The sequence below is a fragment of the Atractosteus spatula genome, chromosome 6 (genome assembly GCF_055471065.1).
Source record: "Atractosteus spatula isolate fAtrSpa1 chromosome 6, fAtrSpa1.hap1, whole genome shotgun sequence".
NCBI classification, from domain to species: domain Eukaryota; kingdom Metazoa; phylum Chordata; class Actinopteri; order Semionotiformes; family Lepisosteidae; genus Atractosteus; species Atractosteus spatula.
The window spans coordinates 49,175,439-49,200,133 of NC_142711.1; the positions used below are offsets into that span (position 1 = coordinate 49,175,439).

The window sequence follows — 24,695 nt, forward strand, 5'->3', positions numbered from 1 at the left end:
AATTAATTAGGTTACTTGAGATCTTATTTCATCACACTTTCTATTTCAACCTTCGGGCTACAAGCAAGACAAGACAAATTTCTCTCTCAATAGCGTATCTGATTAAGTATGTCACAATTCTACTTTTTCATGGTGTTAGATAAGTTTTCTTTCTGCCGCTATACATATTTATTTGTTTTCAATCTTACCGTTATTAGCATTTAGGAGTCATAAGTCAAAAAATGTCCTCAAAATGTCCTCATTTGTGTTGAACGTTAAATGTTACAGTTGTAAAATTCTAAAATTTGTCTCCAACATAATTCATTACTGAAACAAGAACCTGACAATGAAGATTAAAATTAAGGGAAAAGAAAATGAATCTGCCAAATGTGTTTGATTTGAGTATCCTCTTCTTATACAGCATTTTTACAGTGTTTTTTTACAGTGAGGAATTTATCAAATGAGCCATAGCTTTGCAGATTTGAAACAGATATATTGTGGATGTCTTGAGTGACTTGTCTTGCAGCAAAAGACAACTTTGGGTTTGTACATAAATCTAAGAACTCAAGAGCACATTTTTACAATCTGGAATTCATCAAGAAGTGAAATATTATAGTACTGTGTCAAATATCTATTACCCTCTGCTCTCTGTTTAGTCTTCACTTTCTTTGTATTGTACTGAATTCATATATAAGACATCAGAAAAGTGCACGCAGGAGAGATCTTTAATTTCATTTGACCGATTCTGTGGAAAAAGGAGATTCAAATTGTTCTAATGATTTGATCCACTGATAAACCCATGCACAAATTCCATTTTTGTTCAGCATGCTGTAATATTAATACCCTATATATTCTTCACAAAATACATAGTACATGTCAAAATAGTCTATAGTTTTAATTAATTAATAAAACAGATACATTAATTTACAGATACAAGTCTTAATGATAACTGATCAAGAGGTGTTGTATAAAAATATAAAGTTTCTGTGAATCAATTTATCTTAAAAATCAAAATGATGTGTTTTTGTAGCACACAATAATTTTTATATAGCAGGCTTATTTAGTTAATGACCTATTATTAAGCCCACAGAAGACTGCAGATTGACTTCACCAAATCAACAGCACAGCAGTCAATCAAATCAATCAATGCTCTTTAAAAAAACACATTTTGATTGTGTGCACCATTTTTTTCACTTTATCCCTATTGCAAGCAAGTGTGTCTGTATGGTTGGAAATTCGTATTGCAGCGTTATTGCATTAGTTCCTTTAGACTTGAATTACGCTGCTCATAGATTTACAAAAATATAGAAAATAGGGTTAACGTTAACTGAGCACCTACAATATGGCAGAGGCAGGCACGAAGCTAAGAGTGATCAAAACCTACTTAGAAAATGTGATTTCTACTTTCCTGATTGAACTCTAAAAAAAAGGTTGAGGCAGATTGGTATTCACATTGTTCTGTTGCTTGACTGCAATGACTTTAATATGAAGAATGTTTCTCTAGTGTTTTCCCCCCATCTTTCAGAAAAATTGGGATGGGCTGCCTTTGCTGGATGAACCTGTGAATTGTTGTTTCAAAGGCAGGCTTTTCCGTTCTTTGCACATTGTAATTTCTCGATAGGGTGATAAGTCAGCAGAACCACTGGGATGCGGTTAGACTGCTGAACAAACATAGCAGAGTTTAAAAGTTCATATAGCAACTCATGCAAAACATGAGCAACTCATTTGTCTAGCTAATCACAAGGTTTTATTTAGCAATAAACTAAGATTAGCTGTCATGTGGCTCATTACGTACGATTCAGATTAACATTGCTGGGAATTATTTTATGAGTGCTGCTTTTATAAGGACGACTGAAATTAAAACGTGCATGATAGAATAACAGTTATTTCTTTCCAATTCAAAATGGAACCTTTCTGGTAGGTCTCCCCAGGGAAACTCACTGTAGACAGATACGAAAAACAGATGTGTTTTGGCAAACAGAAGGGGAAAAAGAGGTACAGTATGTGACAAATGAAACAATCATGAAACGGCAATACATTAACCTTTCACTCAGTAATGAGAAATAGATTTTAATAGGCGTTCTTCCTTTGCTCTTGCATAACATTTTAATCACTTGATGAGGTGAATTAAGTTTTTCTCACAGACTATTAAACATGGAAAGCTTTCTGAAGAGGATGAAACTGCATTTTCATTTGGGCAGTTATAATTTATAGGTGAGATCAAGATTAGTGGTTGCCACGAGAAATACCGCAGTAACCCATTCAGTAACACATTAACTTGTGGGGTTTCTTCAGTAAAAACAGTTGTTATTTATGTTATGTTATGTTAACAATAACAGCTCTCTCAGCACTTTCTCTTTCTACCACAAAACACCACATTATTCAAGAGTAAGACGATGCCTGTGTCAGACTTTCAGTGATAGATAAAAATGTACCCCAGGAAGATATTGTCCAATACAATTTTATTTCTTATAAAATGTTGAAACACTTCAGAAGTTATTGAGTGCATTGTAATGCCCTGTATATATTGGGCCAATGAAAACTTTATTACAAGCACTTTATACAGACAAATCACACAAAAATGTAAATAAAGGTGCTATGCGTTTCACAGTGTTTTGCATCACTGTTTTTGTTTCTGTTCCAAAGCAAATAAAAGCCATGATTTAAAAAAAAAATCACTGACAGTTTGTGGGTTTATGTTTTTTAACTTCAGTAATGAAAACAATCTGTGTTCCTCATCTTATTTCACTAAAATGCTTCTTAAATTTTGCTATTATACAAACAGTAACAATAACAAAAAGGAGCCAGCAAACATTAATTGCACAGTGAAAAGTACTGTAAAATACACCACCATTTGGCTTTCCTGCCTTACTTGAGGATAACTATATGTTCCAAAGTATTCCAAAATAATGTTCAAAGAAAGTAATTGGACAGCAAAACTATGGTGAAGCTGCAAAAATACCAATTCCAAATGGAAATCTTAACTATGCTGCCAACTTGAATTGAAATGAAAAGAAGGAATTTCTTCATGACTGCATAAAATGTCTTACAAAAGAAAAACAAAAACACATTTCTATACACACCTAGCTGAAATTTCTTTGAAAACTCATCAGCTCTCCCTGATAATACCTGGATCTCGTTATTTAAATGTTTGTATCCAAACTGCACTTCAAATACTAGTCCACTTCCTAACCGGTGCTTGCTTTTTCTTAACACAATTATTGTAATAAAGCACATTTTTCACACCCTTCCCAGTGGCATTTTACAAAAAAAAATGATGTCGAAGCTTCGACATCATTTTCTTCATCAGTATAAAAAATACTGTTACAAAGCGTTTAAAAGAGGAATCTATCACTTTCCGTGATGGATGTCACTAAAAAAAATGTAACGCTGAAAAACTGTGCAGTACACATCTGGAAAACATTTATGGTTTTACGCATAGGGTGTTTTCATCTTGATCATTCATTTAACTGTCCCTTGCTGTCCTGCAGCAGCTGGTACAGCTGGGAAAGCAGGCGCTGCTGAAGAGCTTTCCTTTCGGCTGGGTCTTCCACTGCTGGCTCTGCACACCTCTGCACGGCCTGTTGCAGCTGAACCTGCAAAGGCTGGTTGTCTTTGGGGGATATGAGGCTGGGGGAGAACCAGTGCCTGAAGATTTTGTCACAGATCACCTGCAGAAACAAGTACCTGTCAGTTCAGAGACTTGTACATGGCTTGATGGAAGCTACAGCATGCGGGATCTTGGCCACAAAGGATACCTATGAAGTCACCTCTTCAATATAAAGATCTTGTTACTGACTTTCAAGGCTCTAAATAATCTGGCTCCATCATACATCTCTAAGCTCCTCAATGTTTACACTCCCTCCAGGAGGCTCTGTTTAGTTGAGGCTGGTCCTTTGCTCACTGTACCCAAGACTAAATCCCAGACTTTTCGAGACCGTGCCTTTTCTGTCGCTGCTCCATTGCTATAGAACGCCCTTCCTCAGATTCTATGGGAGACAAATTCTCAAATCAACACTCAAAACTCAGGTTTTTACCAGGGCCTATGTCTTATTGCCCTGCATTCTATCTGTATAAACCTGTATGCTCTTGTTTACTTTCTATTGTACTTTTTTGTCATTTACTTTATCACTATGCAGAGTGTCTTTTAATTTAGAAAGGCACATTATAAATAATAGATAATTTTTAAGATGATGATGATGATGATGATGATTATTTTTATTGGGAACAACAAGATTATGATTACATGCCCCTAAATCAGAATTCCCCTACAAGGTAGAACTGTTAGCCAAAAGGCAGAAATCCCACCCCCTTAATACACATCCTGGTTTTGTCCTACAGCTGTGCAATGAGTTCACAACTAGTTTCCACACAGACCTATATCTAACAGCTGCACAAAGCTGTGTCAAGCAAAACAAGACAATTTGACCCAGTTCCAGGAGATGCATTTCCTACACTGGAATGCATAACAAAGAAGAAAAACAAAAGGGACAAAGTTGACAATAATCAGGTGAAAAAGTGACAAATAAATACAGAGAACATAACAAATTAGCTTTGTATTTTACAATGATAAAAGTACTTTATTGATAAAAGCCTCTGGCTCATATGTTATTGTTAATACAGATACCATTATTAAATATATTCAGATTTGTTTTGTTTTCCTTTAATACATACAACTTCTTGCATGGTTTACAAAGTCATTACAACACCTGACTACAAGAATTATCTGAACAATTGAATATTTAACACAAAAAGTTAAAACCTTTAATGTTGAAAGTGTCTTGCTCAGTATGGCATCTGTAGAACTATGAATGTAACCCCAGAAGTCTAAATGTGGAACTAAGTAGAAACCAATCAGACATGCTTAATGTCTGTTTTATACTCTCCCCATTTGTAATCACCAGTTGATTATCAACTCAGCTTACTACCATGAACCATCACAAATATAGTCATTTGATGTTCTGAAACACCTACAGTAACAATGTAATAAGTAATAATTAAGGTTTCTTTCACTTACAATACTGCAGGCTGACCCACCTAGACATATGTGTCCCTGTTGGACAAGTCTGCCCAAGTCTACCCAACCCATTTGGTGCTTTTCTGACACAATTACGCACTGTCTTGGTTGGCTAATGACTATAGCTAATGAATAATAGCCCCAGACTCGACATTTGACTTCAAGGAAGTGCTCTTACTAATTAAACCACTCAGGAATAACTAATATAGATGCAGTATATATTTTAATATATAATATATTTAATATATAATATATTGTAACGCAACAGGGTTGAGGTGGGTGCCCTCGCCTGCTGCCTACACAGGTCGGCCCCACACCGTCGGGGACATGAACCCAGGTCTCTGGTGTCACTCAACAGGGACCCAGCTTGGTGAGCTAAAGAGAGATCTCCCCCCAGCCTAGCGGCTGTGGTCCTGCTATTACAGGGAAGGGCGGTGACGTCACCGCTCTGGTAAGCCGGCTCTTACACAGTGCCTGTCGGCCGTACGCGTTACAATATAATATATATATATATATGATCCCATAATTAGGAGAAGGAGGAAGTGTAGGCAAACTCCTTTGGCCCACCCAACTTTGAGCCATTTCACTTTTACAATATCATGGAAAACACAGCCCTATACCGAAGGTTGAAGAGCTGTTTGGAGGTGATGTGCTTTATCTCAACAACATAACTTTAAGTACTCTCGAGAAGGCAGTGGAAGCTAGAGAGAAGAAGCAAGAGAGCCCTGTCAAATAATCCCACCCTATCCTTGGTGGCCAATTGAGCACCACACTGACACTTGAAGAATTCTCGCCACAGTCTGCTAGTTACATGATCCATGCTCAAGCATTTGAACCCTTTATCACTGAGTTGAGGGCCCAACCCATGTTTGGGCAAGCCTCTTGACTTGTTGAGCCACTCAGAAGGCTCAAACGATATTTTTTAAGGAAGATAGAGAACTAAAGGGTAGTTAACACCAGCTTAGACTCAAACAGTGGATTCATGTGTTTTTACTATTTCAAGTGGAATAGCAATAGTAGATAAATAGTAATAGTAGAATAGAACAGCAATAATCATATGACACTTGAGAAATAGACTCATGTGTTTTATGGCTATTCTACTTGAAATACAGATGGATTTATTTTTAAAATTCAGCTTTTAAAAACTTCCTGACCAAGAAAAACTGCAAAGATACAAAAAACAGCACAACAAACCCAGATATAAACTGTGATATTATTTTTTGTGGCCACCTATAATTCTACAGTTTGCTTTATATCTTTTCTGCCAAAATAGCTCCTTACCTGCAGATTGCTATTGGTACGTTTTGAACCACACTTATTTTTCTTCATGTCACACTTTGAGAAGCAGTCAAAGAAGTTGCAGTCTTCATCATTTGTGCAGTTCTGTTCAAGTATGTCCTGCATTTTGGGCTCAAAGAATGCCATGTCCACATCAATTGCAACAACCTGCAAGACACAAACAAACACTGACTATTATCAAATGAAGAAAGACCGATTAAAGCAGACGGCACACAAACTATTAAAGCAATGAATACATCTATTTTGTCTTCAGTTGAAAAAGATTCTTTCTTGCAAATGTTGAAACTGACTTTTCATGGTTATCAGTATGGAATTTATCTTCTTCTATGAATTATGTCATTTCTCAGGAATTCAGGACAGCTTTTTGCATGTGACTAATGTTTGATTAGATAACCATGTCTATTACAGAATAACATATATTACTGTAGAAATTGTAAAAATATTTTTAAGCACATTAAACTGATCTATTCTTTGTGGCTATGGTCCATATGGTCTAGCAGCAGATTCATAGCATTTGTTATTGTAAATGTCTCCAAGCATTGAGACAATAGAACTGTTGACATTATTTCATATTTTTATGTCAGAAGTGTCACGGAAGTATTTCTGGATGCTAAAGGAACACATAAAAAATCACAAACATTTTTGAATCTCCATATGCTTTTGAGCATGTTAAGGACTCTTTGTTTGGCTGGTGTCAGAACTAATACCAGTACTCATACAGTAGAAGACATTCTTACTGGTTTAGGTGACTTCATTGAAAAGATATTTATTTTAGATTGACAGTGTGGATAGTTTGAATGATAATGAGCTCACACAGTTCTATAATGACCTATGCTCTGAACATCACGCCAGTGGCACAGTGGTTGGCATTCCTACCTCACAGGTCCAGAGTTCTGGATTTAATTCCATACTGGGACATCTGACCCAGTGTGGTGTCTGCTTGTATTCTCATGGTTGTTTCTCATGTTCTCTTGTTTCCTCCCACCTCCCCCAAAACATGCCATTTTAGATTTGATTATCCCCTTCTTAGTTAGGGGTTCTAGGGGAATTCTAACTTCAGGTGTTGTTTCCAGTCACTGGCTTTGTGACTACAGAAAAATAAAAACCAACTGAGCACAAAGGACCAGCTGGCCTCCTCTCATTTCCGGGATTTTTGATTTGCGGGATTTAAACAGAGTCTTTTTTGGGTACTTTGGTTTCTTCTGACAGTACAAAGAAATTCTTGGCTAATTGGCATCTCTAGACTATCCTCTGTGTGTATGTGTGTGAAGGCTTGTGCATGTGGACTGGCATTGGAGAATCTTCTCTTGTGCCCTGTCTGACAGGTTAGGGTCAGGCTCACTGCAACATCATGCTGCCTAAAGTGATTATGGATGGATTTTGAAAATGAAAGGTAAATGCAACAGCAATCTAACAGCTGTTTGTCGGTTCACTCAGCTGTAGTTGTGTGCAGTGGTTATGACGCAGAAAAGAAAAAAAGCGATCCCTGTTTATTTCTAGTATTTTCTGCCATGTATATCATTCCTAGATGAACATTATTGTAAGGTGGCTGCTGTAAAATTACAATTAGTAATTTAAAGTGAATATGTCAAAAGTATAATAGTTCAACAAAACAGTCAATTACGAAGGAACATACTTAAAGTTTTAAAAAGATTAGTGTTAGTGTTCAAATTAGGTACACATTCATGATGATTATGTTTTAAAGGATATATAAATAACTCCAAATGCCTTAAATTTGATTTAATGCTTTCCTTTTATAACTTCGTAGACCACACCTCTCATTAGCTTTTAAATAATTGCAATTCACATTGTCCTTTTCAATTAATTTAAGGGCCTTAGGCTGTGTAATATTTGAATGGATATTAATATACTTCAGAGTTATTGGGCAGATGGAATCCGCGCACAATATATCCAGCTTACTTGGAAAAAATATTGCAGCAAAGACATTCCAGACAGCCCATACCCTGGAGGATTTTTGTTTTTCTGAATAAGCCTGAATAAGCCTGAATACAGAAATAAACAATATGGCTTAGGCACAGAGAGCTTTTATGAGCACATGAAAGTATGGTGTGTGGCACAAATACAAAAACTGAAACCTCAAAGCAGTATTGTGTTGATTAAAACAGTATTCTGATTGTTTACAAAGTTTATTGAATGTACCAAAATAAGTTCATCTTGTGTCTAGCTTCTTTACCAAAGGACAAAATGATGGGGATCAAAATTAAATGACAAACCCAGAGTTTGTTTTATTCTGTATTGCATTCATCTTTCTTTCTTAAATCCAAAATAAAACCCTGGTGGTAAAGTGATGACCATGTAATTCACTCTGTCATTTTCAGTTCAGCTCATGAAAGAAGCCCAGACTGGTAGCGTCAAGTGAGCCTTGGACAAGCAACCCCATTGGAGTGTTTATGACAGATATCCATACCAAATTTCAGGTTAATGGTTATCTTTAAGGAGCATACAGTCACTATGAGTTATGGTAATGAATATTGCAATGTGCTTGGTATATACTAGTTATACCTCTATATAATATGACATGCCTACTTAATGCCCCGCCTGACTCATTCAATATTGGCCGGTAAACAATGAGAGTACACAGATAGTAAAAAGAGCATTCTCTGCTAAAACTCCAGTGTATTCCATAAAGATTTCAAACTATTGTACCCTTCTGCTTCTATTCCCTAACTTCAGAGTTATTTTGTGATACAGTACAGTACTCTTCCCCACCAGCCATTCTGTCTAGCCCGTCTTTCTACAGAATATCAATTACTTTTAAATGTATCATTCTCAATTTCCTCTAGCTATGTTTTAGTTATCACAGTGTCACAACCTGGAATTATTGCATTTTATTCCTTACACTTCTAAGCCTAAGGCATAAAAATGTAAGAAATTACTTAATTGATAGGTTATTTGTTTTAAACATTCTCAGTGTTGTAGTGTTGGTTTTCTTGATCCCAACAGATTTGGCCTGTTCTAAGTTCTGTGCTTCTCAGCCCCATAATTTAAAGCTCCTCAAGTACTCTATGCAGACGCTACTCCAATAAATCGCTCTCCCTCCGGTGCACTGCATTCCACTTGTACAGGTCCCATTTGGTCAAGACGTATCTTCAATAGGTACAATAAAATGAAAGCTGTCTTCTCTCTAGCAATCTTTCAGCCATGTGCGATTGCTCTTGGTTCTTGAGAATTCTGCTCTGAGGTTTACAATCTAAAGCTTTGTATTTGCAGACTTGTCATCTTACCTTTTTCTAAGCAATTGAAATGGAAATCTAATAAGTAAATTGATTGTTAAAATGTAAAGAGCTTTAGGAAAATATATAACAAGGATGTAACTGCTGTGCTACGTGCAGATTTTTAGAAGACAGTTTGTAAACACAGTACGTACTGTCTAGATTACTAAATTAGCCGAGGGTAACTGCTAAGCTTTGCAAAATATATATTGGCGCTTCTTCTTTCGTTTCTATGATGTAATCTGTTTTGTCCTAAGGAAAGGAGAAGTATTAGAAGGGACAAAGTTCTGTACTTTCCACTGCATTACAACATCTTTATAAAAAGCCTGTGCTGCCTTTAGCAAGTTGAGTCTCTGATGCACTCTGCAGAGTGACAGCAGGGCTCCCAATATTGCAATATTGAAATAAAGACCTTACTCAGGTGAGAACTCTCTCTCGTGGCTTCCTTGAGAGGTTTATTTCCAGGACACAATTTATTCCAAAAATGGACCATTGTGGCTGAGTCCACCCCAGCTCTCGCCAGAAGCCTGTGCACTCTCTCAGGAAAGTCTAAAACCAGGACTGAATGCAGGCAAAAGATCATACAAGACTCCTTTGAACTTGGGCACTGTCTGGCCTTCACATCTGTCTGGACCCCTACAATCACTCCCTGCCTTTTACCAGTGGAATTAGGTTTCCACATGTCCCTGGGCCTCTCAATTGTCTCATTTTTCTCCCAGTTATCAGAGATCTCAGACTTGACTCCAGTAAATCCTGGACAAGGTTGAATACAGAAACTTCTGGACATACGGCTTCTGTTAGGAGGTGCATACCCTTCCATGCAATTATGGCCTATGGCTACCTCTTCCTCTATGGTTGAAGTCTCCCTCCCCCTCTTACAGTGACTTGTAGACTGTCTTGTGAAAAGAGCATTCTTAGTAGTCTTTCCAATACTGTTAAATGTGTATTGTTGAGCAGATCAGCAAGCCAGATCACAAGCCCAGGGGAGCCCATTTTGGTCTCAATCTGCTCAAGTAGCTCACATTGTTCACAGGTGAAGTGTCTTTGAATGGCTCCGGAAGTCTATTATTGAATCACATACTGCAACTGCCTGCACTACTATGTCTTTTTGACTTTTTAAATCTGATCCAAGGTTCCAAAAATGGCATTGAATATCAAGTTAATTTACAGTAACTTTAATTAAATGAATATGTTAGATGGATCTGATTTGACTTGTAGATGCAGTTTCAAGTATTCAATGGACACATGAATTTGGTAAACTGGTGTATACAGAAGTAAAATAATTAGATTAGATAAAATAATAAAATAATAATTATTAGAATTCTAATTTAATAATTAGAATCAAGTAGAATTAAAGAGCTTTAAAAAGAAAACAGAACAAAAGCAGACAAGAGAAACAGTTTTGAATATATTAATTTCAATAGTTAGTGCTAGTTAGGGTGGTTTAATTGTATCATATTGCTACAGGTGATAATATTTTTAATATGTACAGCCAACTAAATGGTACTGTAAAACCTAGTGATTAACCAAAATGAAGTGATAGCAGAGTGAAAATCATCAAGATATTATACATTTAGAACAGATTTCATCTGAGTTTGTAAAGCCATCTGTGCTCTTGTAACTGTAAAATGTAAATAGCAATATACAAATAGTAGTAAACAGTTTATACTTTTTGTACTTCTTGACAATTTAATTTAAATTCATCCTCTCTCTTTCCATATGCAGATCAAATAATGAAGAGTTTAGCTGAATAGCAAATTAATTGAGAAGTTGCAACTCCTAATGTTTTCAGCTCCAGGCAAGGACATTACAGGATCAATGTAACTGGGAGGACATTGAAAGCCTGAGAGTGAAATGAAGCAAAAAAAGAAAAGCTGAAAAACAGGGAACTAGGTTTACCTTATCCCGGTGTGTCAGTTTTGAGAATTTTAATTATATACTTTTTTTATATGGCACTTATGGCAGCTCCAATGATAACTATGTTTAGTTAAAGAAATTTGAGTGTAAGAGAAATTTGTTGTGCCTCCCATAATGTTGCGCCCTTGATAAAAGTAATTAATAATGTAATATTTTTAATAATGATAAATAATTTAAATCATGTTCAATTTAAAGCTAATGACTACAGACAAAGAAAAGAGGCTTTAGTTTCATGACACCCCCTCACATGCCAGGTGTGCAAAGAAAGGGAAAGAGGTGTGCACTGGTGGAGGGCAAATGACTACGAACCATCTTGTACCACCTTTCCATAATAGAGATGCTCATTTATGCACACGCAAATATATATGATTAAATAATATCGCTATTTATATGGTTTGTTTACTAGAAATGCGAGTAGTCAGTTAGGTTTGTGAGAACTGAGAAGGCAGACAAACATAAACACCTCAAGGTCCCCTAACAAGATTGTGATACCTGCAAGCAAGATCCCTTATTGACTTAAATTATAAACAAAGCTGGAAAAAGTTTTTTTTTTGGAGGCCAAGATAATAAGTGGGCTGCTATATTTTTTGGAGTTATTTTTGTCAGGACAAAAAGAGAACTTTTAATGCTGGAATAAGAAGCTTAGAAGATTAGCAGCACTTAATTGCGGGAATTGCAAAACAAGAAGGTTCCATATTACTGTATTCCTTTCACAAGGGTTTGAAGGGTTAAACAGAGCGGTGCAGCTCCTCTGATTACACTTACCGTAAGGTCTTTTCTAATAGCAAAATTTTCTGGCTTTACGTCACAGAGGTGAAGCTTGTAAGAGAAATCGTTTTCGAAGTGGGAGACCATGTCTAAGAAACTGAGTGCAATTTTATGGATGGCCTCTCTTAAAGCTCTCCTCTTTTGTGTCACCCTTGATGAGTCAAGCAGTTCTTCAAGACAGAAGAGGTTCTGGTTCCACGTGTGCCCAGCTATGAGGTGCTCCACAGCGTAGAAGTGTCCACAGGAGCCAAGGACTTTGACCACATGTTTGCTCAGGTCCTGTAAGATTTTGAAAAATGTGTACTCTTCCTGCTGGAGCAGTGACCACATAGAGGCGAGCTCAGCCTTGGAGTAGGGTTCTACTCTTTCTTCGAGATGTTTGGTCCACAGCTTGGGCACAGTGGTATTTTTCAGTTCAAGGCCTAAAGAACTTTTAATCTCCATCGCAGTGTAAAACACAATATCCATTGTGGAGATTTCGTGCATTTCCTGATAATCCAGTAGGCCAAAGGTCTCATAGGCAGAGAAGTTTTCCAGCTTGGATTTGAGGATGATGGGAAGCCCACGCCAGTCTGCCTCAATAACCTTTTTACCATTTTCATAATAAAGACACCTCTTGTACTCCACTTTCTGGCTCTCACACAGATCTTCACACAGGTCCCCAGTGAGAATTCCCTCCTTGTATTGATCACACTAAAATAAAAACAAAAGGCGACAATGATGAATGTTGACACCAAATACAGTTGTGACCACTTTCAGTCAAAATTGTTTGGGCGAATGCGATTTGAACATAATTTTGATAGGACAATTCTCAATTACCTAAATTCTGCAATACTTTGGTCTTCTGTATAGGTCTCTTTTGAATTAAAATGAGCACAAATAAGGGAATCAGGAGAAGATTCAACATTCCCTTTGACCATCCGAACCTAAGGAAGATTACAAATAAGAGGATGCAATTTGGACCATCTAGACTGTTTGGTAGTTAATAGTAAATTGGTCCAAGTATCTCATCAGATATTTGTTGAACTAAAAGGGGTGGGTAGCTTGTTACAGACTCGCACAACCTTGCTGAGAAAGAAAGTAATAATGACAAAGAAAGTAAAGTAATAAAATATACTTTTCATTTCTAAAGCAAATTTCCAAAGATGCTGTACATGGTGATAAAGAAGAAAAAGAGAAATAAATACAATTAAAAAAAAAGAGAACACGCATGATAAACTGTGAGGCAGTCAGACATAGGCCCTAGTTAAAAAAGATAAAAGTTAAAGTTTAGATTTGAAAAGAGGCAAATAATTTTTCTCTCAAAGAGTTGGAGAAAGTGCATTCCATAAGAACAGAGCAGAAAACAGAAAAGCATGGTCACCAAACGTCCGAGATTTAGTCCCAGGTTCACTGAGCAAAGGACCAACCTTAACTGAATGGAGGGAGGCTTCATGTAAACATGAGGGATTTCTGAAATATGCTACTGTATATGATGGAAACAGATTATTTAAAACCCCGAAACTCAGTTACAAGATCTTATTTTGAATATTTGACTTAATAGGCAACCACTGTAGAGACTTAAATGTAGGACTAATATGCTGCCACGGTCTGGTACGAGTTAGAAGTCCAGCTGTAGAGTTTTGGACATATTCCGACTTACCTGGAAGAGTGTTAAGGAGCTCATAGGGCAAAGAGTTGAAAAAATCAAGCCTTGATGTTATAAATGCATGAATCAGGTGCTCAGCATCGGACATTGATAGAAATTGCTTAATGCATGAGATATTTCAAAGGTGAAAAAATAATTCTTAATCAAATTTTTCACATGAGGCTCAAAAGGATCAGGTGTGATTCCCAGAATCTTGACTATGGCTGTTGTCTGAATAGTAATGCCACCCACCACTACTGCTCTCCAGCTTTTCTAGCTGACAAAGTCTCTCCATTCCTAAGTTTTAAGTGCACGCCTCTGTAATTTACAATTGTGTACTCTTGTTCATGTTGTACTGTTGATTCAGAAGATGGCCATTGAATAATATGATTAAACTGGTTTAGCCCTGTCAGGCTAAAATATTTCAAGAAATCCAAGAAAGGTACATGGTAGGTCTTGCAGAGAACTGCAACTCTATATAGTTTACCAGAGTGATGCACAAAGCCAAACTATTACATACAGATGTGATTGAGTTTCATTTCGTTCGTGGCCATTTGCTGCAGTTACATGATTTCTGTATATTGGCAGCTCATTGTAATTGTGCAAGGCTTTGATCAATATTATTGATTCTGATTTATTATGGCTGTTTTGATCTGAACTTTCTTGTCTTATTACGCTGCAGGGGAAAGTGTATTCACAATACAAATTCATACACATTTGTCGTTTGCATTGATTGCAACCACTCAAAGTTATAGATTGATTCACACGTTCACACGTTAAGGAGTCCACAGGGTAAAGAGCTTCAGAAATCAAGCCTTGATGTTAATGAAGGAATTTCTGGTTACAAATTTGTATCAGGGCATAGACATTGTACAGTAGGTTCAGTCAAAACAAGTAATACATTCTTACCACTTGTAGCTCCAAAAGTGTCCTGTTGGCCTGATTAAATGTTCTTTTGCAATCAAGTAATGAATATACTGGGAAAAAAAATTCAAAGAATAAGAGGAATTTGTTCCCTCTTTTTGTCTCGTGCTATTAAATATTACTGTGGTGACATGAAATAGCATCTCATCTGTGTAATAGCATCTCATCTGTGTAAAAGTAGTTCCTCTGCCAGTTTGGGATTTGTTACACTTGTTTTGGATTTCCTGGTGTGTTTTAAAGCAGCTGCCTTCAGTGTTGATTCACACGGAAATGGAAAGAATGGTCAAATGAATGAAACCAAAGGTCATTAATGCTGATAAGGCACCGGAACGTATGTAAATCCACAGCTGAAATGTTGTGTTTCTTTTCTTCTTATTTCAGCAAAGAATAAACCTTTACTTTTGCTTTTGGAGATTCGCATTGTAATTAAATTTTCTCAAAATAAGAGATAAATGAGATGAATTCTACAAAAGTAATTTTCTTTTACTTGTTTACAACAGAATTGAAGCCTTGCCTTTGTGCAATCTTGAAAATAATACTTTTCTTCCAAACATCAAACTCCCAGACCTCTTAACTTCTTATTTATAGAATTTTTATATCAATTTTTTTTATAGATTTATAGAATTTTTAGCATGAATCCTGACTCACACTGGAACATAGCTGATTATGAACAAGGAACATCCTATAAAAAAATTATTTTCTAGTGTGCTGAACCATTCCAACACTCTTAATTTAGAATTTAATGATGCATATGGTCAAACTTTCTCTTTTTTTAAATCTTGCTTACGGGAATCAAGTGTTTTCTTGTGATTCTTTATTAGAGTCCTTTTTGATTATTACAGAACGACTCTTTCAGTGCTGGTCTGTAGTGGTATGTGAAGAATTCAACAAAGTAAAAAATGGCTGTATTCAATTTCCTCAGCAATGCCAGATATGTTGAAGCGTGTTGAAATAAAAAAGCCCATTTCAGAGAATGCACCTTAGACATTTTTCCTAGACAAACATTAATAATCTGGAAATTCTGGGAATCTGGGAACTTTACAGTGTTCTTGCCTTTATTCCAAGAAGAACATACAGTAGCTGTTTATAATACAACCAGTACCATTCAATGCATCACATCTACAATGATTCTCTCCAACAGCAGTGCCTTGTTAAAAAAAACTGAAACATTGAAATATTCATGTTTCATTCTGAATGGCAATATTTAGGACAGGGCAAAGATGTGGAAAATCAGTTTTAAGGTATACTAGTTCAAATGGGAGGCACTGTAATTACTGAAGTATCCGTTTTGATCTTTCTTTGTCATTAGCTAGACAATGTGGGGACAAATTAAAATGACCAATAGAGTTCTTGGATTAGAAAGTGGAGAGTGTAGAAATTTAATCAATTAATGTTAAAATGACATGCCTTGCACTGGTAAGATATTATTTAGACTCCTGAGATGAGAGTTATGCATGAAAGATTTTAAAAACCAGCAAAGCCAAATGTCTCAAAGAAATGTTGTATACAGGTAGGTTAAAGGAACTCATTATTTTCAATAGCAGAAACTATAAGGGACATTGAATTGAAATTCTTCACAAAGTTAACTCTGGGGTCCAAAAGTACTGACTTGTTGCTACAAGTACATGAAATGACAACTGAAAATGTGAAAATGATCCTGCGTTTTTCTGGGATTCTTCAAGAAATAAGATTACTGGATTGATTAGGGCAAAATTATTTTAATGGTATTTCTTGTTTTCTTGAGTGCCAGGTAATACTATAATATATATTACAGCTAATTTGTCGATTCATCTGTCACCTCCAAGCCGCCAAGCCACCTCTCTTGCGGGTCACGGTAATCAATCAGTATTTTCCTCAAAACATACGGTACAAGCTGGATCAGAGAGCACATAACTTCTCTCTTCCTGGGCAGGACACCAGACTTTATTTCCAAAACTAACATTTTACTGCATTCCAAGATTGAATGCTTAAAATATAAGAAACAGCATTATTTAATTCTTCACACATAACAGTATATCCCACCTTTCACCTTGAAATTAAAAAGTTAATAGTGTTTTAGATACTGTACAGTACAAACTTAGCTTTCCTGTCTGATTAAAACTGATCACCCAGCCCAACCTCAATTAGTTAAGAACCTGGCAATATGTATATGATAATATGCTTTTCCATTTTAACACAGTACAGTATTCTGAAGAAGGTACTAAAACCTTGGCTGAAATTTTTCATTTTGTTCTATACTGTAAATATGTGTTACATAAACCTGCAGAACTGTTCCTAGGTATCTCACCCATAAAAAACACAAATACTTAAAATGTGAAATTTGACCAGTCCATTTCCCTGATTTCCCTCCAGACTCGGTTATTGATTTTATCTTTAAATTAACTCCAAACGTTAGTCTCCTTTCTTCTTGTTTTTATATTATTGCTGGATTTATACAGTTTAGGTACCAAGTCCTTTGTGCCATGATTTTTGTTCATTATTGTATATGGTACCATGTAATATATTTGTTTTTCCTGAAAAACCAATAAACACATTGTACATAAAATAAAATGCCTAGGTTAAAATATTACTCTTACGTTACTATAGACAAAATAAACAGGGATTTAGTTTTCTTGTAGAACAAAATTAGCTGGCATTTAACTTAAAGACAAATAAACAAATGATTGTTAAATGTTGACTAAAAATCAGTTAGGAAACGAAAATGTGATTTGGACAATACAAATAACAGTAAATAGTATTTTTTCAGTTAACTGTGTAATAATTGAAAACTCAAAAGGATGCATTTCAAAGAAAAATTAAAAAAAGTAATTTTAAGCACTTTGCTATCAAATACAGTATGTTACATTATCAGGGATTTAATAAAAAAATTAAAATTTTGACAATATTAAATATGAAGCCTCTGTTGCTTTGAAATTCCAACTCTGTCTATTAACTCTGTCTGCCAACTCTTAATCTATTTTTTAATTGCACGTTTATACATTTGTTTTTGCATTTTTTCTGTTTACAGTCTTTTTTATATGTACTGTGTAAAATTTATGTTAAGTGTCTTCAGAATACTCTTAATTGAAAAGCTCTATAGAAGGAAAAGATTGATCGATTAAATGTGAATCCTTCTCCATGTTATTTTCCCATGAAATGCTTCTGTGCATGTTGTTCTTTTACTGACTCAATCTGGAATCACCAGTTGTTTTGTTTATGTCTCTGCTTCCAGCAACACCTCCTGTCCCGTACAGGGATAATGATTAAGGGCACGAAGACCAGCCCACCTATTCAATATTCATCTTTTCACAAGCTAGAAGTTTCACAGAGGACTACTGTTTGGAGAGCAACACGCGGAGGCATATTGCTAGATCACTGCAAGTCTACAGGTGGCTAGGAAGTTGTATGAATCCTAAAGTTGGTGGAGTAATGTCAACCCCTTACCCTGGTGAATGCTTTACTGATTCTGCACCTTTCTTAGGGGACCACCAGTCACAGTCAGCTAGTGTCAAAGATATAGTATTCAGCCTTGAGTTGGATTATGTTCTTTACCAGTTTAGGTATTTGGGAGTCTGAATTTTCATTTGTTCATCTATCAGAGGAGCAATTGCAGCCAACTTCATTTGCCAACAGCATAATACAATTCATTTAATTAAATTCCAAGTTACATAGCCATTGCCATTAAATTGACCACATTTCAGAGTATATATTTCATATTTCATATATCCCTGTTTTTAAAAGGTGTGATAGTAATTTAATATAAAGATTTTTTGTTCACTATTAATTATTTGGGGTGGCTAGTTATTTTACTTTTTTTAACAAAAAAAACATCAGTTGTATTTCTGCTTGTAGTATAAAACACCCGAAGATGGTATTCATTTTCATTGCTACTTTTAAAAAGAAAACTGTTGTATTAGATTTTGCTTCTGAGTATATTATCTCCCAGCTTTCACATCTTTTGGTACCTTGGGTTGACATAAATTATCCACGTTATTGTTAAGACTGATCTGGTATTTAAAAAAAATTGAAAAAATTAAATTTAAATTTAAATTGAAAAAAACATTTTGGTAAATGTACTGTTGCTTCAATGTTCTCTTTTTTATAACATGCTTCTGAATAAGAGAATTTCTTATACAGTATGTATGCCAGGATTTATGGTGGAACTGAAAAAAAACACCCATCTGTCTGAACCTACATAGTGCTTGGAAAAATTGAATTTTAAAGAAAATATAAATTTTAAAGTAAGCCAAAGTATTCACATTTTTCTGCTTTCTGTTTAGATAACAAAAACACATGCAGCACTATGAAGGTTTCTAAAAGAGGATCCTGAATAATTCTATTCCTTGTCACTGCGTTCAGGAATTCAGGAATTCAGGCCAACATCAGGCAGCAACATAAGCCTTTTGCTTACAAGGCCTCAGAACCTGAACTGAGAGAAACAGCTACTTGTGCCCATTTGCTTTTTTATTTAGAAGCTTCTGTCTATGACACTGGGTATCTTGGACACTTTGTTTTTGTATTGAAATCATAATGCATGTTTGTATACAGTATTAGAGAGGAAACTCCCATATGCAATTGTCAAGACATGTTTTATTGGAAAATAGAAAAACAATTACTAAGTATTTCAATAAACTCTTAGTGAAATTATGGCAAAATAGTATTTTGGGCAATAAATACTTTTGCTAAATATGCCGTAAGAGTTTGGCTTATTTCTTTTCCCTTTATAAATCTTCTAAGCAGCTGCAAAACTTGGATTAGATGTGGTGAGATTATGTTACTGCAGAATCCAAATTTGTTTGTGACTGATGACATACAGGAGGATTTGTGTGGTGATGATATTTGATATTTTTTGACAATCAGCACATCACTTGTCTAAACAAATTGTTCCAGCTGTACCTATTTATATAAATATTGGACACACAGAATATCTGTTGAGTTACTTCATTGATTGCTATGTTATACTATCCATCCATCCATTTTCTATCCACTTTATTCAGGACAGGGATGGGGGTTAGCCGGAGTCTTTCCTGGCAAGCAATGGACTCAAGGCGGGATACACCCTGGATGGGACACCAGTCCATCTCAGGGAACACACAGACGCAAGCATGCACACACACTGATAATAGGGCCAACTTTTACCAGAAGCCACTAATATGTCTTTGGACTATGAGAGGAAACAGAAGCACCTGGAGGAAACATGGGGATGACATACAAACTCCATACATACAGCACCCCAGGTCCTGACTTAAATCCAGGGCCCCAGCGCTTTGAGATACCAATGCTAACCACTGCACCACTGTGCTGTACATTATATGATACTATTGTATTCAGAATCATCTCTCCAGGGAAACTATCACATCTGATAAATTTAAAAGGTTACATAAGCCTTATAAACAATATTATACAGTAAGTTACAAAAACTAAAAAAGCAATGAGATCTAACTTTCAAAAGCCCCGTTTTGAAAAAGACATTCACATATATTACTGGATACTTGTACAACACAGTCTCTGAACATTAGTTTTAATTGTCTTACATACTGTAGTTCTGCTCTGTTGATCATATGTTTGCCTTTTTCTTTGACCTTAGTAATTGATCCCTGACGTATTCCCATGTTGACTCCCTGCTTCTGAATGACCTGACTATTTCTCTAACCGTCCTATCAATACATTCCTAAAAGATGCTGTCATTCAATTCATTACAAGGTCTTGGCTGCTCTCCTATCTTTTTCTTTGATAGGCTACCATTAAGTATCATTCTTCATTTTCATTAAGGAGTTTCATTGCATCCTTTCTTAAATTTGAACTTTTTGCAAAACTTCTTTATCGTTTTTGCTGTATTCTAACAAGGTAATTAATGCAATGTCATTTAGCAAGGATATTTTGTTTCTGCTCCAATAAAGAGTTTAATCCACTGTTTCTAACTGTAATCTACACAGTACACCTGATTTTTGAGGAAAATGTTTAAGTAAAAATGATTATTTTCTTAACTTTGTTTACTGTTTGCTGTAACTGCAATTTCTGGTGAAATTTTTACTTTTAGATTCAATTTCTGCTCTGATCTTTTTTGTACTATAAATATAATTACTTTGTCTTGCATAACGGGTAGCAAAGAGTCACAATTCTTTCAATGTGACCCTAAATGTAGTTTTATTTAAAGACTTTTTAATTTGATGATTTGAAGGAATAATTTGATTTGTCTTAATAGTTTCTTGTTATTACAGTACTTCTAAGGTCTATTTTGATGATTGTTCTTCATGAAGTGGTTTGATTTTGTAACTTCGGGAGTCTGGAGTCTTTATACTTTATTTTTTATATTTGTCAAGCACAAACTAAAAATACACTTCGGACATTACACTTCATAAGGTTTTCTGGGCTTCTTTAGGCGTAATTTTGTGTAAAAACCTTGCACACAGGACTGTAAGTGTCGAATTATCAATAGTAAATGATCATTGTGTTTGTAAACTATTAACAGAAACTGTTGTTTAGACAGAAATGTTCATTAAATTAATGTGATAGATCCCTCACATCTGTAGTTTACTTTAATTTTAGTATAGTAACTGATTGGTCTATTTTCAGAGGTTTATAAGTAACAATATTAACAATATTCCCTATCCTGGCAAGCAGTGGGTGCAAAGTGGAGTATACCCTGGACAGGACACCAGTCCATTGTAGGGCAGCTTCAAACACACACACTCAAAGAGACCCAAACACAAACATGCAAACACTCACACCAGGGCCAATTTTCCCAGAAGGCAGTTCACCTACCAATATATCTGTGTCGGAGCACCCAACAAAAGCCCATATGAACATAAAGAGAACATACAGACTCCATGCAGATAGCACCTCAAAATGGAATTGAACCAAGGGACCCAGCTATGTGAGACAGCAAAGCTAATGACTCTCCTCAGTGCTGCCCTTCCTGCATTTCGTCCTGTAAATTTCATTGTTGCTGTACGTTTCTGTCCACAAGAAATCCTAATGAGGCATGATTCCATAATGTTGTGTTGCTACTTGGTCCACATTGTTCATCATAGAATTCAGGTACAATGTTAAAACATTGTTCTGTTCATAAAGGTGTGAATGGCTGTGAAGCAGTTGCATGAAACTACTAAAGTATGTTTAACATACACTGTGCACATTTATTATAAGAGACAAAAACAAGATGAATTACACAACCTGTTCTTAATGTGATCATGGTAGTAGATGATCTGTGCTCATATACAATAGATTAGATTACAGATTTCAGAACAATATTTACCACAGATGGAAGAGAAACAGGAGAAGAAACTGGATTTTGACCTGTTCTACAAGAAGCACTTTTTCACACGAACTGTTACTGGATGATATGACAATCTATGGTGTAAAGCATATTTATCACAAAGCAAAATTATCCCATTTTATTTGTTTAAGCATCGTGCCTGTATTTCATTCAAAGGAAGTCTCCATAATCAGTAATTGTAAGACTATTCTAAAACTAAAAAAAAATCACATGTGCCATGGCTATTTTATTTTAACTGGCAATACTGAGGACTATTGCCTTTAACTGGCCTCTCATAGTAAAGCGAATTTCCGCGAATTGGTTATTGGTTTGCAGAAAAAAAGTAAAACTCCTACCACTCTCTCCAGAATCCTTTTACTTTTCTCATCAGTGCAGAAGTCAGAGAAGATGGTCCTGTGCATGAACACTAAACCATTGACAAAAATCCAAAAGGCGAACCAGAAGAGTACGAACAAGAAGGTGGTTTTCCTGAAAATCCTCACCCCCAGCCACCTGAGAACACAACTTCTCCAGACTAGCATTGCCTGCAGTCAGAACATCCACTTGGCATGGACAACCCATTCAAGAGCAGCACAATGCATGTCTTTCTGAAACAAACTCAGTCATTTTGGAGAGCTGCCATTCAGCAATGAGGAGCTGCTGTGCCTGCTTTGCTCTGGAAATAGCCGAAACGCACTCAGTTTCTTTCTCTCCGTGTCGGCTTTGCATGCTGTGCGCCTTGAAGGATTCGACATGCACTTTCCTTCTGAATGAAGTTCTCCTGCTACAGTGCTCTGCGCTTGCTTTCACAAGTACTGAGCTCTAAGTCAGAACACTGAAAGCTCCTTTTTCATACTGGAGTCGCATAGTTCCGCCTCCTTTTGCAAGCTGCCTCCTCTGTTGACCAGCCCCTTTGTCTCTAAGTAGCACCTCACACAGTCATGCAGTTTTTTTTTTATTTTTGCAAGTTCACAGACTTTGCTTTGTGTCACTTGGTTGAGGGGAGGGGGCATAAGAAAAGAATAAAAGCACAAAGGACACATTATTTTCTTCCCTCATTTGAATGATTTGCACGCTCCCTCCCTGACACTATAATCACTTTAATAAATGATAAAATAAATTTCACACAAAACATTGCAAACTATCCCACACATGTAGTTGAATTCAAAGTATCTAGTATATTTTAGCTTTTAATCATCAAAATAACTTAAATCTAAAGATTAGAAGGCGGTATGGCACTCATAATTCTTGATATACTGTATAGAATGAAACTTAGTTTGTCTGAGTATTATCAATCTCACGGACCGCCAGAAGGAATAAGTTTTCTTTTCAAGGCAGTGAGTTCTTCTGTTTTTTTTTACTATAGAAAATACAGTGTATTTGTTGAGTACTGACATTTAAGTAATAAAATAATATCTCCATTAACTATGATTTTCAAATGCAACTTCAACTGTATCAGTTATTGATTGATTTTAAATCCTGATTTAAAAAAATAAAAAAGCAGTAGTCTAGGAACATTTTAGATTATGATGTCAGACAAACTCTTAAGTCTTATAACCTTTTTAGTGTAAAGAGGTATCAGAAAGTGCTTTTCAGAAAAAGCCTTCACCTTGCAGGCAGGGGTGCAGTGAAACCTCTTATAAAAGCTTGGAAAAGAAATCTCCTGCTGGTTTTAGTTTTTCTTGTTAAACCTTTTCCCTGTGCAAGTGGTGTTTACAGATATTTTATCTGGGGGTGTCACATGGATTTATGTACTGAAAATCTGGAAGCTTCCATTCACAAGCTATGAAATGACATCAAAATGAAACAGGCCAGATGAGCTGAATCTCTGTGGGAGGCACCTTGCCTGGGGTGTTAACCTCTTTACTTCACCTTCAGGGGTGTGCTTTCTTTCTGGATGTGAGCTCAGATGGCTGCTCGTTCTGTACCTCTGTAACAACTGGTGACTACGAGTTCTAAGGCACTGAAATATAATACGTTAATATGTCCAGGTGGAAACGTTTGGGCACTTCCAGCTGTATGAATTTAAAATACATACGTACAAGAAGATGTCAATGTAAAACATACTTCTAAACTTCTAAAGCAACTGAAAGGGCATTTAGAAAACAGGGTCGAAGACAACAAGCTAAATGTTCTTGAATGGCCACCAAAAAGTCTATCCATAAATCTGTTTCAGGCACTGTGAAGGGTTTGCCCAGACTCGGAGGATAAAAAGAGGACAGAAAGAGGGCTTGTGGAATGTTTGGGATACAAATCCTGCTACAGTACTTCACTTGTATACTAGACTCATGAAAAAAAAATGATTAAAACCAAAAAAAGCCGAAGGGTGGGAAACTACTTTATGGTGTAATTTTTTGCAATGGGCCTGATATTCAAAACAGGCTTGAATCGTCAGAGGAAAGAACTGGATTTTAGCTTCCTAAGTGTTTATAACAGAGGACCCTGTATAATATGCAATTTCTTAAGATTGTGGAGTTTTGCATATTGCTGTATGTATATCTTGTTCTTTTAACAGTTTCAGTCCTATATTATCTTTCAGGGTCCAGCAAATTAGTACAAGTATCACCATTATTCATTTTACTTCACTAATACATTTGGAGTCAATTACATGTTGACCAATTTCTACGGCTCCTGAAAGAGTGTGTACCAGCAGAAGACTTGAGCTCCCGGTTAGAAATATATGATAACTTCCTG

The 24,695-nt window shown here is 36.0% G+C and overlaps 1 protein-coding gene across 1 annotated transcript; it reads right to left on the minus strand.

Moving 5' to 3' along the window:
* Positions 1 to 2,426: 2,426 nt before the first annotated feature.
* Positions 2,427 to 22,827, minus strand: dipk1c (divergent protein kinase domain 1C). The gene is made up of 4 exons (XM_088919288.1): positions 22,358 to 22,827; positions 12,211 to 12,906; positions 6,278 to 6,442; positions 2,427 to 3,650 (listed from the first exon to the last, which is right to left on the minus strand). Exons 1-4 carry the CDS (start codon positions 22,541 to 22,543, stop codon positions 3,438 to 3,440), a joined length of 1,260 nt encoding a protein of 419 aa, XP_088775414.1. The 5' UTR covers positions 22,544 to 22,827; the 3' UTR covers positions 2,427 to 3,437.
* Between the last annotated feature and the right edge of the window lie 1,868 nt (positions 22,828 to 24,695).

Coding starts and splice junctions, on each gene's coding strand:
- dipk1c (XM_088919288.1), bottom strand. CDS start 22,543: ATGCTAGTCTGGAGAAGTTGTGTTCTCAGGTGGCTGGGGGTGAGGATT. Junction 12,907..22,357: donor AAAGGATTCTGGAGAGAGTG/GTAGGAGTTTTA, acceptor TTTTTATTTTAG/TGTGATCAATACAAGGAGGG. Junction 6,443..12,210: donor CTATTAGAAAAGACCTTACG/GTAAGTGTAATC, acceptor TGTGTCTTGCAG/GTTGTTGCAATTGATGTGGA.